The sequence below is a fragment of the Didymella exigua genome, assembly GCF_010094145.1.
Source record: "Didymella exigua CBS 183.55 unplaced genomic scaffold M421scaffold_31, whole genome shotgun sequence".
Taxonomy (NCBI): domain Eukaryota; kingdom Fungi; phylum Ascomycota; class Dothideomycetes; order Pleosporales; family Didymellaceae; genus Didymella; species Didymella exigua.
In genome coordinates, this window is record NW_022984805.1 from 203730 (window position 1) to 218354 (window position 14625).

Genomic DNA, 14625 nt, shown 5'->3' on the forward strand with positions numbered 1-14625 from the left:
CAATTGGGCTCATATTGATAGAGATATCGCGTGTTGAAAGTGGGGTGCTGCATTGATTTTGGTCATCGGATCGATGGTTACGCCGTCCCGATGGTTACGCCGTCCGCCTCGGTACTTAACGTGTTTCACAAGCGAGCGCCGCACCCAACCGAGCGCCGCACTCTCGCTGCCAGAACGCCGGCGCAACAACAGCGCGTAATGTCTCAACCACAACAAGCTCCTACACTCTATACTGAAGCTGATGTACAGCTTGCTATATCTAATATCTTAAGAAACTAAATTTAAAGTATCTAACGCGCTGAGAAAGTCTACAAAGTGCCTAAACAAATAATCTAACACTAACGCGACAGAACACGCTCTTAACGCAACTGCGAGCTGAATGCAAAGCACCTTACAAAGCTAGAAGAGGAGGCAGTTGTACTACGTATACTTGAGGAATCTGCGCGTGGCCTACCCTCCTCAAAGGCAGACGTACAAGATATGGCAGATAAACTGCTAAGAGAGCGCGGCGCAAAGCCTGTTGGCAAGAACTGGGTTGACAACTTGGTAAAGCGTACACCAGAGCTCCAGAAGCGGTGGACCCGCCCATACGATCGCCAGCGGGCTGCCTGCGAGGACCCAGCAGTTATCCAGCCCTGGTTCACGCTTGTTCAGTCCATGAAGGCGAAGTATGGTATTATAGACAAGGATGTGTACAACTTTGATAAGTCTAGCTTCCTAATAGGCAAGATATTGTCGCAGCTGGTAGTAACAGGCTCAGAGAAGCCTGGGAAGCGGAAGAAGATCCAACCTGGCAATCGTGAGTGGGTTACCCTGGTACAAGGCGTTGGGTCAACAGGGAAGGTTATCCCACCATTCCTTATCCTTGCAGGCAAGGTTCTCATCTCTAACTGGTTTACTAAGGACCTCCCACAGGACTAGGTTATTGATGTTAGTCCTACTGGCTAGACTAACAATAATCTAGCACTTGCCTGGCTCCACCACTTCGATACGCATGCGAAGCCAGTTGGGGTCTACCAGCTACTTATTATTGACGGCCATGAGAGCCACTGCTCAGTGGCTTTCCAAGATCTCTGCAGAGAGAAGAAGATAATCACTCTCTGTATGCCCCCGCACTCGTCGCACCTGTTGCAGCCACTTGACGTCGCCTGCTTCTCGCCACTAAAGCGCCTGTATGGCAACAAGGTTTCGGCCTTGGCACGCAGTCGCATCCACCATATCAACAAGGAAACCTTCCTGCCAGCCTTTAAATCAGCGTTTAGTAAGGCGTTCACTAGAGAGAACGTTCGCGCAGGCTTTAGAGGTGCTAGGCTAGTCCCACACAACCCAGAGGTGGTGTTATCAAAGCTTGATGTGCGCCTGCGCACGCCAACGCCACCAAAACCCAGCAACGTCGCCTGGGAGCCAAAGACACCACGCACTGCTCACAAAGTAGAGGAGCAGTCAACTCTAATTCAAAAGCAGATTCAAATCCATCAAGGGTCTCTAGCAAGTTCGTTAGATGAGCAGGTCAAACAGTTAGCAAAGGGCGCTCAGCAGATAGCTCATAATATAGTGTTAATGCAGGAGGAAATAGGCCACCTTTAAGACGCTGTAGAAGCGTCTACAAAGCGCAAGACCTGTAAGCAACAATATATACGCACAGAGGAGACCCTTACAGTTAGCAAAGTAGCTAACTTAATTGCTAAAAAGGAGGGTGGGGGTTGTGGTGAGGGCAAGACGCCTGCAAAGAGGGTGCGCGTTAGACAACGCTGTGGGCGTTGCAGTGAGATTAGACACAATTCCTGCACTTGCAAGGTAGAAATAGAGGACGCAGATGATAGTAAAGCTTCTAAATAATACTATCTAGGCCTGCAAACAATTATTTATTCGTGTTGTGTTGTGATATAGCGCTGCGCAGGCGTTCTGTTGTTGAAAGTGCGGCGCTCGGTTGGGTGCGGCGCTCGCTTGTGAAACACGTTAGCTCCTTTGTCAACACAGGCATCTTTCTGCAGAATCTAAGCATTATACTTAAGCAATTTAAGCAACAAGGCAACAGTGAGCTAAGTACACCTCTAGCTATTGCTAGTAACAATTAGCAATTAATTAACTAGCTCTTTAAGTCTGTTGTGGTGGAGGATAACTCTAAGGTAGCAAAGTAATTAAGGCAGACTCTCCACCACATCTCTACTTAAAACATGCTTCTAGAGACTAAAAACAACAGACTCTGTAGTACAATAACATGCTTAAACCCCTTAAAAAAGAAACAGAGGACTCTTAACTTGTAGCAGGATAAGAAGTACAAGTCTAACGCTACGCTCTACAGTCCTTGTAAAGTATGCAAAGCCTAACAAGAAGCTTATAACAATAAATAATAACAACTTAAAGAAACAATTACTAAGTATTATAGGAAGGAGTAATAAGCGCAAACTGCCCTTTAGAACAAGTTAGAGAAAGAGAGACACTCTGTTGCGTACAAGAATCGCCTTAAGACGTTGCAGGCAAAGAGAGAGGCAGAGGCTGCTAAGAAAGAGCGTCTTAATTAAGAACACAACGCAGTAAAAGCTATACAATTATCCTAATTAGGTAAGCGCGCAACATTAAAAAAGACATAGAAGAAGCCTTAGAAGCAACAGAGGCTTTGTGTGGGTGCTAGGCGTGGTGTTGTTGTAGAGGAGCCAGCACCTGCACCTCGTACTCACACCACCTGCAGTGGCTGCACCGCAACTTAGAATTATTAATAGAGCTTGCAATATCACCACATAAGTTTGTAGATACTTAGAATTAATTTTAGCTATATAATTAATGCTTGTTGTTAACGTACTCTATCACTGAGCTAGTCATATCACTAAACTAGTCACTTAAAATCCTACTAAAAAACACAGAAACTATACCCCTACATCTTAATAACTACTTAATAGAATCTTCTAAAAACTTTAGAGTAGAGCTATATCTATACTAATAAAACTATTTAAAAGTCTTAGACTAATAGCTAGTATAGATGTTAAGATAGCCTATAGCTACCCCTGTATTTTAGTATCTTCTAAACAATATCTATAATATAGGGCTAAGCACTCTAAGACTTTTAAACAGTCTTATTAGTATAGATGTAGCTCTATTCTAAAGTTTTTAGAAGATTCTATTAAGTAGTTATTGAGATGCAGGGGTATAGTTTCTGTGTTTTTTGGTGGGATTTTAAGTGACTAGTTTGGTGATATGACCAGCTTGGTGATAGAGTACGTTAACTTATACAATCTTTTTTGTGAGTTTGAGATGTCTGAAATTCGTGCACGAGCCCGAGCCGTGCACGAGCCCGGCGGACACGGTACCGTGTCCACCGGGTCAACGCACGCACCGGGTCAATGCACGAATTCGGCACATCTCAACACCACAAAAATTACGCTGTAGAGCCACCAACAGTAGTAATCAATAAGTAGTTTTTTTTTTAGTAGAGACATATATATACCTATGCGACAATGTTCTCAGTTTCAAATCAATACTTTTGTATGACGACGCGACCGCTGCAGGTGGTGTGAGTGCGAGGTGCAGGTGCAGGCACCTCTACTAGAACACCACTCCGCGCACCCGCAGCACGCCTCTGAGGCTTCTGAGGCTTCTTCTGGGTCTTATTTGATGCTTTGCGCTTACCTAATTGTGGTAACTGTGTAGCTTTTGCTGCGTTGCGCTCTTGTTTCTTGCGCTCTTTTTCTGCCTCTTTTTCTGCCTAGGCTGGCGGATGGGTATGCTCTAAAGTCCTGTTTAGGTAACGTACTTCACGGGTATGCCGGTCACACGGGTATGCCGGTCACACGGGTATGCCGGTCACACGGGTATGCCGGTCACTCTGCCAAGGCCACACCAAAGCCTGACCCCATTTTGGCCTATAACACCCAAATTCAGGCCTGCAAATAGTAGTTTAATATGTTAATGTAGGTGTAGGGCAAGTTGCCCACTACGGCGAGTCGCCTACTTTTGCCAAGACCCACCCCTATCAAACCCTATTATGGCCCAAAACACCACAAACTAGCGCTGCACAAGGCAAACTAAGCTGTAATATTACTTAGAGACCTCTTCTACATTATTCTTACATATTTGCGCGTTGTGTCCACCCTCTCTACACTATCTACAGTGTTGTTAGGAGGTGAAGAGCTTTACAGAGAGTACTGTATTGAGCTCCTTTAGAGTTACTAGGATATGCCCATCTGATAGTAGCCAAGTACTTGATCGCTTCACCCACGGAACCCCTGAGGCAGCTGAGAGCTCTGATTCGTCTACTTCTGTGTATAGCGGTGACGACTAGGTCAAAATCCAGAGTCTTATCAAGGCTGCAGTAAAGGACAACGATAGTAGAGAGACCCAGAAGCTTCATTGGACTCTCCAGTATCTATTAGTGCAGAATCAGCTTATACACCATGAGCTGCAGGGCCTTAAGGAGGCTGTAAAGACCAAGAACAAGCACAACAAGAAGCCTAAAGTACTGCCTCTGCAGCGGGAGCAGGAATATTAGAGTGAAGTGACTTTCTGGTCACCTACCAAGCGACGTGAGGCAGAGGAGCGTTATAAGCTACAACAACAACAGGAGGAAAGAGAAGAGCTTGCAAAAGTAGAGCAGCGGCAAGCACGCGATAAGAAGAAGCAGGCACGGGAGGGAGAGAAGGAGGAGAGGCGTGTGGCGCGAGAGGAGAGGAAGAAGGTGCAGGAGAAGGAGAGAGCTGAACAGGCAGCTGAAAAACAACGTCAGAAAGACGCCCACAACGCTGCCAAACCTATACAGTTATCTCAAACAGGCAAGAAGAGAGCCTCATTACTATCTACACAAAAGAGCAAGCGTCAAAAACGTGTGGTGGATGCCGTGGGTGGTGCTCAAGCCCAGGAGGCCTCCTCAAGCCAACCACCTGTCACGACGTCACGCGGCCGCAGCGTCAGACTGCCAAGTAAATTCAGATAGTACAAATTAATCGCCATACTTCAATTACTACTACACCACAATATTATATATATTTACCATTTGTGGGTGGCTGTAGAGCCTCATTTTTGACGAGCCGCTCGATCGCGAAGATCTAGATGCGGCTTGGAATTTCCTGCGCTCGACCGCTGTGCCGCACTTCGTGATGTACAATTGCACGAAGGATGCAGGCTGTAGCAGATATCGCAAGCGTATGCAGATCCATCATAAGCCAGAGCTGGAGGGCGTATTCCGATCATTCCTAGACTACAAAGCCACATAAACTCCAGTACCGTACGTGCGCTTTAGACATTACTTCCCGAGAGGCACGGTGACAGATACCGCAACTGTCTTCAAGATCTACAGTAACCTCCTGCAGCGGTGCATGAAAGTACTTGAGGACTCTCGACAGGATCTGGATGGCTTGGTTCCACACAACGTGCTCGTTATCAAAGACTGGATCGCCAAGACGGAGGGATAATGTGGAAGGCATAAGGGCGAACTCAGCTAGCATGATGGGAATGCCTACGTTATCTAATGATAAGCTATTAAAGAATTGGATGGACATTAACCCAGCGAAAGTGCTTTACGAACTTGATGTCCCAGTAGATATTCAAAGCGCGCAGACGGCCTCATGACTCGACAGGAAGGCATTGCTTGCCCTAAGAAGATCCGATCTCATCAGGGGCTTTAAGCTTCGCGAAGTAGATTGTCTTGACATTCGGACTGTTTGACTCAGTACTTGTGTGGAACACAAATTGACGACGATTTGATGGTCCACTCAAGCTCATCGAGGCCAGTCGAAGTCAGATTGCGCTTTAAGTCATGAGTTCATTGTCATACTACATAGCGATGTGTCAATCTATGGTCAGCGGAACGAAACGTGCGCCACCATTTTACCCAATAAAACTACAATGCAAACGAAATTGTGATCCGTGGCAACCATTCCGGAAGGGCTCTAAGTCCCTCTGACTCCAGCTGTTGGCTTCTTTGAGTGTTCCGATAGTCTCATATATTCCGCAGGCCTATAGGGTACCTTGCTCGTACTTCGCGATCGCTTCCGAATCGACCACAGGGCCCGTGTAGCTCTTCCTTGCAAAGATGACATAGTACACAACTGAGAACGTCGCAACACCGCCAGTGACGACGACAGCCCAATTCATCATCTCCGCCGATGGATTGATCTGGGTTGGCCAAAAGCTGAAGAAGATGATAAGCAGCAAGTAGCAGATGGCTACCGCGTTGTTCACAACACCAAGTTTGCCCTTGAGACGCCAAGGACCCCACGTGAGACTGCGGTCGTAGCGTTCAGGGTGATAAGGCGAGGAGTTGAAGACATTGAGCTCATCGTTCTGGTTGTCCAGGTCGCCGCGGATACGGCGCCAGAATAGCAAGCCGATAGCGAGCAAGTAGGAGAGGTAGAAGCCCTCGAGCACGAGCGAGATGGTTCCGTTGAAGGCGGCACTGTTCCCGATGTTGATGAGGGAGAGGAGGGCGGCGAAGACTGTGACAACGCAAATGGCCACCACAGGGATAGTACTGCGCTGGTCGATCTATGAAGAATAAGAATCGGACTGACGTCAAATACGTAATGTGGACTCACAATGCTCAGGGCCTTAGAGAAAGGCAGACCTTTGTCACGCGCAAAGGACCAAGTCATGCGAGATGCTGCAGCTAGGCAACCCATTGCGCTACAGAACTCGAGAGCGATGATGATACTTACCATGACGGTAGTACCAGCTCTCGAGCCTACAGCTTGCTGGAAGATTCGGATAAAGGGCGATAGAGGTGACTCCAAGTCATTGAGCAGGGCGTCCAGGCCAGTCGCACTGAAGAGGACAGCGATAAGTAGTCCAATGGCGAGAGTTCCGTTGATGCCAAGACTCATGAGCATTGAGCGTGGGACATCAGTACTGGCGTTCTTGACCTCTTCCGACATCTAAAAGAGTCATTGGTAGTCCGAACTTCAAAGATGATTTGACTCACGTGCACAACCGAGTCTGTTCCGACAAAGGCCAATGCATTGCCTTGTAGTCCAACGAAGAAGGCCAATGCTTGTGTGGGCCATTGACCCTTGTTGTTGAAAGTAGTGAAGACGGCTTTGGCAGTATTGTGATACGGCGAAAGGTACACCAGTGGCACTAGAATTCCAAAGAACCCCAGGACATGCATGACCAAGACGACTACTTCGATGGTTGGCAGCGCACCACTGATGAACACATTGATGAAGACACAGAGCATCAGCACAGCCCACAACAGCAGCGTTGCATGCCAGTTCTCCCGTACATAGGTGTCAGGATTATTCAGCGTTGCCAGTTGCAGAACGAGATCCGAGACAAAGAAGCACACTGATGTTAGAGCTGCGATCCAGCCAATGACGGTCAGCCAGCCTGGGCTTGTTAGTGAAAAATCTTCAGGCACACGGAAGTTCCAAAATGTGAGGTACCTGTAATGTAGCTGAAGAACCGCTTGTTCGAACGTGGTGCAAGCAAAGACACCCAGTGGTATTGACCCCCGGCTGTAGGTACGGCACTCGCCAATTCACCGATGCAAATGAAGACCGAGAAGTTGCCGAGCCAGATCAGTATGAACCCGTAGATAAGACCAGCGGGACCGCCACTGTTGAGATCAGCAAGCTACCGGGTGGTGTTAGGTAGGTTCAACTCACTTTTGGAAGCCAGTCAAGAAGATGCTGCGTACATGTCAGAGACGTCAAATCAGCTTGAGGACCTATCTTACACAAGAAGACTTTCCCATGTGCACATCAAACCACAAGAAAGACCCGTCATAGACACCAGACCGAAGCGACGCTGCGAATATTAGCTCTAAAAGTATATTTTGTTAGATGGTAACAAACCTTTAGGACCTGCTCCTTGCCCACTCTCGCCAGCTCATATCGGTCACGATCAAATTCGGCACCCTTGACCTCTGAGATCGAGTCCTTGTCCCGACGATTCCGTAGCTCGCCATTGTTGAAGGTCTGAAGTTCGACATGTTTCTCCATTTTGAGGGACCGTCAAAAGACAAAGCTGCGGTGTATGGAAGACTCAAGGCCAGATAAACGGTACGTCAACGAGTTTAATTTCAGGAGCCGAAAGGGGGCTGGCCAGCAGTTTAGGAAAGGAACGACGGCACTGAAAGTCAGATCGTGATACGGGGGACACATGCAACGCAAGTCAATCTTGATATTTATCCCCTTCGGAAGTAACGTGAGCCATGTGTTCCGGCAAGAACGGTAGACGATGCTGAAGCGTTGAGCAAGCAAGCCGCTAAGACAATACGCTGTGCAGCTGAAGCGTTTGTAGGCTCGCTGCAGTGACGGCGGCATCTCGACATATTGCACCGCATTCATAGCTTGACGAACAGCTCGAGGATGAGCACTGATTCGCTTCTTCGGTTCCACAGCTGGGCTTGGGGGAGCTGCGCAAAGCGGTGGCATGCATCGGAGCGTTGCCCCTTGCTTCGATGTCTTCCCAGGTGGCAGCCATGGATGATTTTCCGGCCTGATTACGTTCTGAATTTCACCTGAAAATCCACTGTCCATGCATGGGGAGCTGTTTGCATGCTCGTCCGAGCTGCAAGGTCTCCCGATTCGAACGGCGGGCTTCTTCGCTCATGCTTGACAAGGGTGAAGGCGCGATGGCTTCTTTTACAGAATCAGCGGAATGACGAAAATGTCAATAGTAAGATCCGCATCGCACGGAAATCAGCGGTAGAGTAACGTCGTTGAACGGGCAGTATGCTGATAAAGATGAAGACATGGATTTCGTGGCAACAGAAACGGCTGCCAGTCCGTTCTGGTTAGATCAGTGGGCTCCCCGCAGACAGGTTATAGGACGAGCCAGGGCAATATCCTGGATGTGAGGTGGTTGGGGAGGAGAATGAAGGGATGGTGCGACCCTGTGGAACACGATTGCTGCGCTTAGAGACTCTGGACCACGTGGGCTTTCTGCATCACTTGATCATTTTCAGATTCACCGACATGCCCAACGGCTTACCATGGCGACTTCTCTGATAGGCAGGCGTTCATATCTAGATCACCGAAGATCAGATCGAAAAGCAGTGCGTGGGCAAGGCTGGATGCACGCAAAGAGCAAACGGTCGCTGACTGGTTCTCGACTCGGTTCTTTCCACATTTCTGCGGCTGCATCGCCACCTGCACGTTGCAGCGTCATTTGTGAACACTACAGCGTTCGGCTACCTGCGACAACATCCATCGCGTGTGCAGCAAAGTTTGAAGGCATGTCCAGTGGCCTGCTTGCATCTGGAAGTGTGCAGCCTCTGGCTTTTTGTTGCCCAATTCCCCGTATCGCTTGAGACCCCTAGGTAGTCCCACATCGCACGAGGTACAACACCCAAGCAGCGCACAAGGTCTTGGACAGCAACAAGCGCTGTATGCATACGTGCAGCGGGTCCGTGTCATCCGTCTATCGTGTACCTGTCACTACTACGACTAGCACGCAAAAGGCAGCCCGAAATTGATTGCACTTTGTGCTGTAAGTACCCTCGGTGTCCGTGGCCATGTGCTCGAGACAAACAGCCCTGGACTGGGTGAGGAAGCCACTGGAGAGTGCCTAGTATGAGCGTCTGGTACATGTTGAACCACACAAGAAATCAGTACCACCCCGCCTCGTGCTGACATCATAGCCCCTGGGTTACTCACAGCTTATGGCAAGATATGTCGTGAGTTTCTCCGGCAAACACATTTTGTAGAAATACACGTGTAGAGGCACGATGAATGGCACGAATGAGCAAGAAAACGTTGCATTACTAGAGGCCAAGGATCTAGCTCATCGCAGTACTTTGATCTCATCCACCGAAGCCTCTCGGCTTTGACGTTGCGCCTCTTCCCACTCAGCACTGACGACTGTAGTTTTCAAGATCTTGGAATTGCTGCCTATGCTGTCAGTCTCCCACTTTTTTTCTTTCTCGGATTTGTCTCTCGTGGCTGTAATCTCAACGTCTATTCGTCCGTCCAACCGGCGTGGACCACCTGGTACCCCAGAAGCCGAGTTCGAGTGTGTCGTTCTATCTTGCAAAAGCATGGGCAAGAAGCGTTTCATGCCGCTGTCGTTGCGACTCTTCCTATTCTGTGATCCACTTCGCGGACTGGCACCGTCGGTCTTCGAGTCCGTACTACTGAGTTGGTATGATCCTCCCTTCCTGCGCGAATAACCAACTTCGGATGGCGTGCCACGGCGGCGTATCTCATCAGAGCCGTAAAGCCCTGAAGGAATGGACTCGAGAAGTGGGCGAAGATAAGGAACGCAAGAGGTGAGGATTGTGATACATTCAATGATCTGGGTCACGAGTGTCCATTTCCACAGGTCTCGAGTTGGGTTTGTTGAGGAGAACCCGTCAATGTACGCCATCTGAACAGCGGTTGCAACGATATCTCTGAGACTGGTCAGGACCAACACTTCAAGAGGCATGGACAGGTGACTTACAATAATCGTGCGCCAAAGAAGGTGAGTATAGTGACCTTCTTGGCCATGCTCATCTGAAGCGTAACGATAACATGCACAGGAAATAAAATCAGCGCTAGATCGGTCAGCATGTTGATGACACTCATGCCTTGCCAGAAGGCGATCTGCGTTTCTGTCAGCCATGCTTCACTAAACGGGCTGTAAGCATCAGACTTACGAAGTCTATGCACTGGCCTTCCCGACTACTAGTGCGCCATGGATAAGTGCCGCCGCATTGGAATGAAGTCGCAATGACCGATACCAAACCCCAGAGCGCAATGAAGCCGGTGAGGCCGAGCCCTAGGTGTCGGTGCCTGTCCGAAGCGGTAATATTCATGAGCAGTGATATGATGGACAACTTTGCCAGGGCTAAAGTCGCGATGTACAGTATTTTGTTCGCGTACTCGGCCTACGTCTCGAGTGGTCAGCGGCTATGTCCAAAGATGGGCGCAACTAGGAATGCGTGCAATCACGCACCTTGAGGTAGGCTTCGACATCTTCCCCTACCAACGTGGAGAGGTCGCGACCTAAACCGTTTGCAACTTGGACGCTGACAGATGCCCCTGATCCAATGCTGGTGATCTGACCGACGATCGTCAGTCTGGGATATATCGCAGCATAGTGGGTCTACTTACCAAAGCCAGAAGGACAAACGCATCATCGACATCGACCCGTCGCTTCAAGGCGCGCTTTGTGATAAGTCTAGTCACAACCGCCAACGCAGAAGTGATGAGTAGGATCCAAGTGACAACATTCAAGAAGGGTCCCAAGTCATCCCTAGACCCTGGCTGTCGCGGGATGGGATGATGAGAAGAAACATAAATGGTTGTCATCGCATCGTTTATCGAGTATCCGGCGGTAGACCATGCAAATGCCTTGAAATAAGTGGGTAAGACGCCGAAACTTCCGAGTCGCAATAGCCAGTGCAGAGAAAGTTGTTGATGGAGGCGTCCGCGGCCAAATTCAGGCGCATCACTTGAGAAATGTAAGGTTTCGCCAGACAAACCGCCTGAGAAACAAACAACAGTATCCTTATCCGCCCCTGGTTTGACGGACAAGTCAGATACGCGCTTCGTAACATCACAAGCTGGGTGGAGGGGTAGACGAGCTCAGGGCTGGGGAATACCGTTGTACGTGGTTGTGCAGTGAACGATGCAAGGTCTCCCGAGCGATTTGATCAGCGGAGATGCTTCCACTTGTGGTACTGTTTGTGTAACTGCTATGGCCTCGAATATGGTCCGAAATTTCGTCGGCTTACAATGTAAGTACGACAAGTTACAGCGACAGCAGCGTAGGCGAACACCAACTTCGCTTCGATAGCGACTCAGAATTTGTCTCAGCTGATATCGATCGACATTGCGCCATGATTAGCAGTATTCCAGTCGGATTGAAGGTCCGCAAGGGCTGGTGTGACCTTGTAACACATCACTTCTAGCGCGGTGGTACAACATCTGTCGAGTAAGATTGGTAGACGCTGGTTCCCGACCGCCGTGAAACATCTGCCAACGCACGTATGGAGGTATTGCCTGATAAGGAGGCGAAACAAAGTTCAGTGGTTGCGGCACAGAGCCATCAGATGACGTTGGTTCCAGAGCACCGAAGATCGAGCAGTGTTCACAGGACAAATACTGCCAAGCAATGGAGAGGATTTTCACCAGAGAAACTAAGCGAATGGAGTGGCTTTTATTAAAGAATGACATGATGATTAAAGCTGACTGCTTGTTCCAATGTGGATAAAATGACGATGCGAAAGTTATGACCATCTGATGGCAAGCTTTTGCGATACACTGAATGTGATCAGTACTGGGGACGATGGAGCAGGTGGGATGAATCTTACGATTTAACAATCAATTCTCACCTCTAGTTCCACCTCTTCTTTTGGATCAGGGACAGCTCTTTCGTTGATCTTCGGATTCACAGGTGCCGATGTTGTGATATCTGGCTTGCCATCCTTCCATTTAGGCTTCCAGTCCGGCTTGTCCGGGTTATAACCACACTTATTAGGAGCGGGTGCACCCAGAACGCTGCTTAATAGAGCCATCAATGGGAGCAGAATCAAAGTGGAGCGCATGATGATCGATCTTGTCTACTATTGGCGAGGCGTCAGTGTTACACATCCCTTGAAGAGAATTTTTGCGACATACCTTTGCAACGGATGCAAATGAAAGAATCGATGAGCCACAGCTGTGAATGATGCTTCTTACGAGTCGTTCATAACGCCCTCATATACTTCTTACATGAGGCTGAGCAGCAGATCTATTGTTGTTTTTGAATGCTGTAACCCAACATGCGACTCAAGATCCCGAAGTTCAGCTGATGCGCATTCCCACTGCATCGAGGACTTGGGGCGCAATTAGCGGTTCTCAGCCTTGCCTTCAACACTCGACCAGTGCTTAAGCAAGGGCGATTGACTTCGACGCGCGGCGGAAGGCTTGCAGTAATGTAATCAATAGTTTTCCCGGCATCTGATATCACATGAGGGCCTGATTTTGCACCCGATTGGCGAGATGTTCGGGAATGAGCTTCCCGAGCATGCAGGATAGACGTCTGGTCGGCGACAATATCCATGTTGTGATACTCCAACATGCTATGTTTGGCTGGAGGATCGAAATCTCATCAAGTGCGGATGCGAGTGTTGCAATCAAGTCGGAACTGATTCTAGTGTATGAGACCTATATTCGAGAAGAATGGCGCAAATTCGTCGATCAACCAAGTCTTCGCATTACCGGCACGTAAAAGCTATCAGAATATCTCCGTTACCTCTTCATCGTTCTTGACTTCGTATGGATCTTTGTGGCCGTGATAGTCGAAATACGCTTGTTGAACCGACTGATACGGCGACCCGGGTGGACAGAATGCGAACTGTTCCAGGGTGTTGGTGGCCTCACGATAATCGTCCATTTCGAAACATGCATTTCGATCCAACTGTGTAGCCCAATCGGTCATCTTACTCCAGTCACGGCACTTCCGAGTCTGACCAGCGCCGATATGCTCAGCAAGAGCCGGCATCGGGGTATCGTCTGCTGCACACATTACTGTTGCGAGGGGTCAGCATGGCTCTAAGTATGGTACAAGGCAGACCCACTGTCTTGACGTAAGCCATTGAGGCAATGATTGATGTGGTGGAAGTCGAAGGTCTGATTGCCGCCGTAGTGCTTCACTGCGACAGCCTTGCGGATGTATTTCACGCAGTGAAGATCGTGGATCCCTTTCAGATAGTAAATGCTGCGCTCAGTGTCCCAGGGAAAACGACCAGACGGAGGTAATGCAGCCTTGCGTACAAAGTCATCGTGAAGAGCCACTGCCACAGGGTTGGTGTTGATTGCATCCCATGCTGCATCCATCTCCTGTGCACTGCTATTGGGATTCCAGAAAGGTGAGATAGGCTCATATGTGACAGGCGTATCGAATGATAGCCCACTATAGAGAGTCTTGCCAGCGCTTTGGGTCACAATTCGAAGCTTCGCATTGTCCATGACCAACAGAACGTTCGCTGAAAGTGAGAGCAGCAGCAATGACAGAAATGCGACAAAGCTGCGCGTGTTCGTCGGAATGATCTCCGTGGAGTTGTTGTTCCATGCGATGCCATCCTTCTCTTCCTCAAGCTGTCTCGCGATCTCTTCTTCCTCGTCTGCGCTCACAGGCATGTACTTAGGTGGTCGTTCCATGGCTCTAGTGATGATATTCTAGCGGAGTTAGGAAGGCAGCAGCACCCGCAGCAGAAGAGGGTGGCATCTCCGGTGTAACCATATCACGTTCTGCTGCTGCCAATGTGGCTCAGTACACGTATTACGCCCAGCCGTGTTCACGATCCAAAGCTCGGTCCAGTGATGAATGGGAACGCATCCCAGCCGCGCCGCTCTGCATTGTTGCCGAGCAGGCGGGTGTCTTAGCTCCGGACGAAGCAAGGAAGGTCACAAGCTTACCGACATGACATTGGTGATACGTGTGTAACCAGGATGCTGGAAGATGGGGGGCTATCGGGTGTTTGCTGGTAAATAAATGCGACTTGCCAAATGCTGGCTCGTCGCGCCGAGGCGCGCTAGGGTAGCAGCCTTAACCACATTAGCTCCTTCCTGTTTAGGGAGGTTGACCAAACGCGGTAATTTACTTATATCCAATCCTAATGCTTTTGTGTATCTCCGACTCCGCTGTAGTTTTCACAAGACGGCAGGTCAGTAACTCGACGACCTACTTCAGGACGCCGATATCGCCATGGTCGGCATCGAAGAGCAG

The 14625-nt window shown here is 49.1% G+C and overlaps 4 protein-coding genes across 4 annotated transcripts; all 4 read right to left on the minus strand.

The window, feature by feature from the left end:
- Nucleotides 1–5780: 5780 nt before the first annotated feature.
- M421DRAFT_400345 (amino acid transporter) lies at nucleotides 5781–8018 on the minus strand. The gene is made up of 7 exons (XM_033590198.1): nucleotides 7782–8018; nucleotides 7664–7734; nucleotides 7593–7616; nucleotides 7371–7543; nucleotides 6911–7314; nucleotides 6528–6863; nucleotides 5781–6477 (listed from the first exon to the last, which is right to left on the minus strand). Exons 1-7 carry the CDS (start codon nucleotides 7926–7928, stop codon nucleotides 5950–5952), a joined length of 1683 nt encoding a protein of 560 aa, XP_033445480.1. The 5' UTR covers nucleotides 7929–8018; the 3' UTR covers nucleotides 5781–5949.
- A 1696-nt stretch (nucleotides 8019–9714) lies between these two features.
- On the minus strand, nucleotides 9715–11222 carry M421DRAFT_103286 (uncharacterized protein; the record flags this gene model as incomplete). The annotated part of the gene is made up of 5 exons (XM_033586888.1): nucleotides 9715–10321; nucleotides 10372–10514; nucleotides 10568–10798; nucleotides 10867–10971; nucleotides 11025–11222. 5 exons carry the CDS (start codon nucleotides 11220–11222, stop codon nucleotides 9715–9717), a joined length of 1284 nt encoding a protein of 427 aa, XP_033445481.1.
- An 845-nt stretch (nucleotides 11223–12067) lies between these two features.
- Nucleotides 12068–12781, minus strand: M421DRAFT_424030 (uncharacterized protein). The gene is made up of 3 exons (XM_033593627.1): nucleotides 12534–12781; nucleotides 12227–12478; nucleotides 12068–12176 (listed from the first exon to the last, which is right to left on the minus strand). Exon 2 carries the CDS (start codon nucleotides 12458–12460, stop codon nucleotides 12230–12232), a length of 231 nt encoding a protein of 76 aa, XP_033445482.1. The 5' UTR covers nucleotides 12461–12478; nucleotides 12534–12781; the 3' UTR covers nucleotides 12068–12176; nucleotides 12227–12229.
- A 142-nt stretch (nucleotides 12782–12923) lies between these two features.
- Nucleotides 12924–14363, minus strand: M421DRAFT_424031 (uncharacterized protein). The gene is made up of 2 exons (XM_033593628.1): nucleotides 13475–14363; nucleotides 12924–13424 (listed from the first exon to the last, which is right to left on the minus strand). The coding sequence occupies exons 1-2, from the start codon at nucleotides 14055–14057 to the stop codon at nucleotides 13132–13134; spliced, it is 876 nt and encodes a 291-aa protein (XP_033445483.1). The 5' UTR covers nucleotides 14058–14363; the 3' UTR covers nucleotides 12924–13131.
- Between the last annotated feature and the right edge of the window lie 262 nt (nucleotides 14364–14625).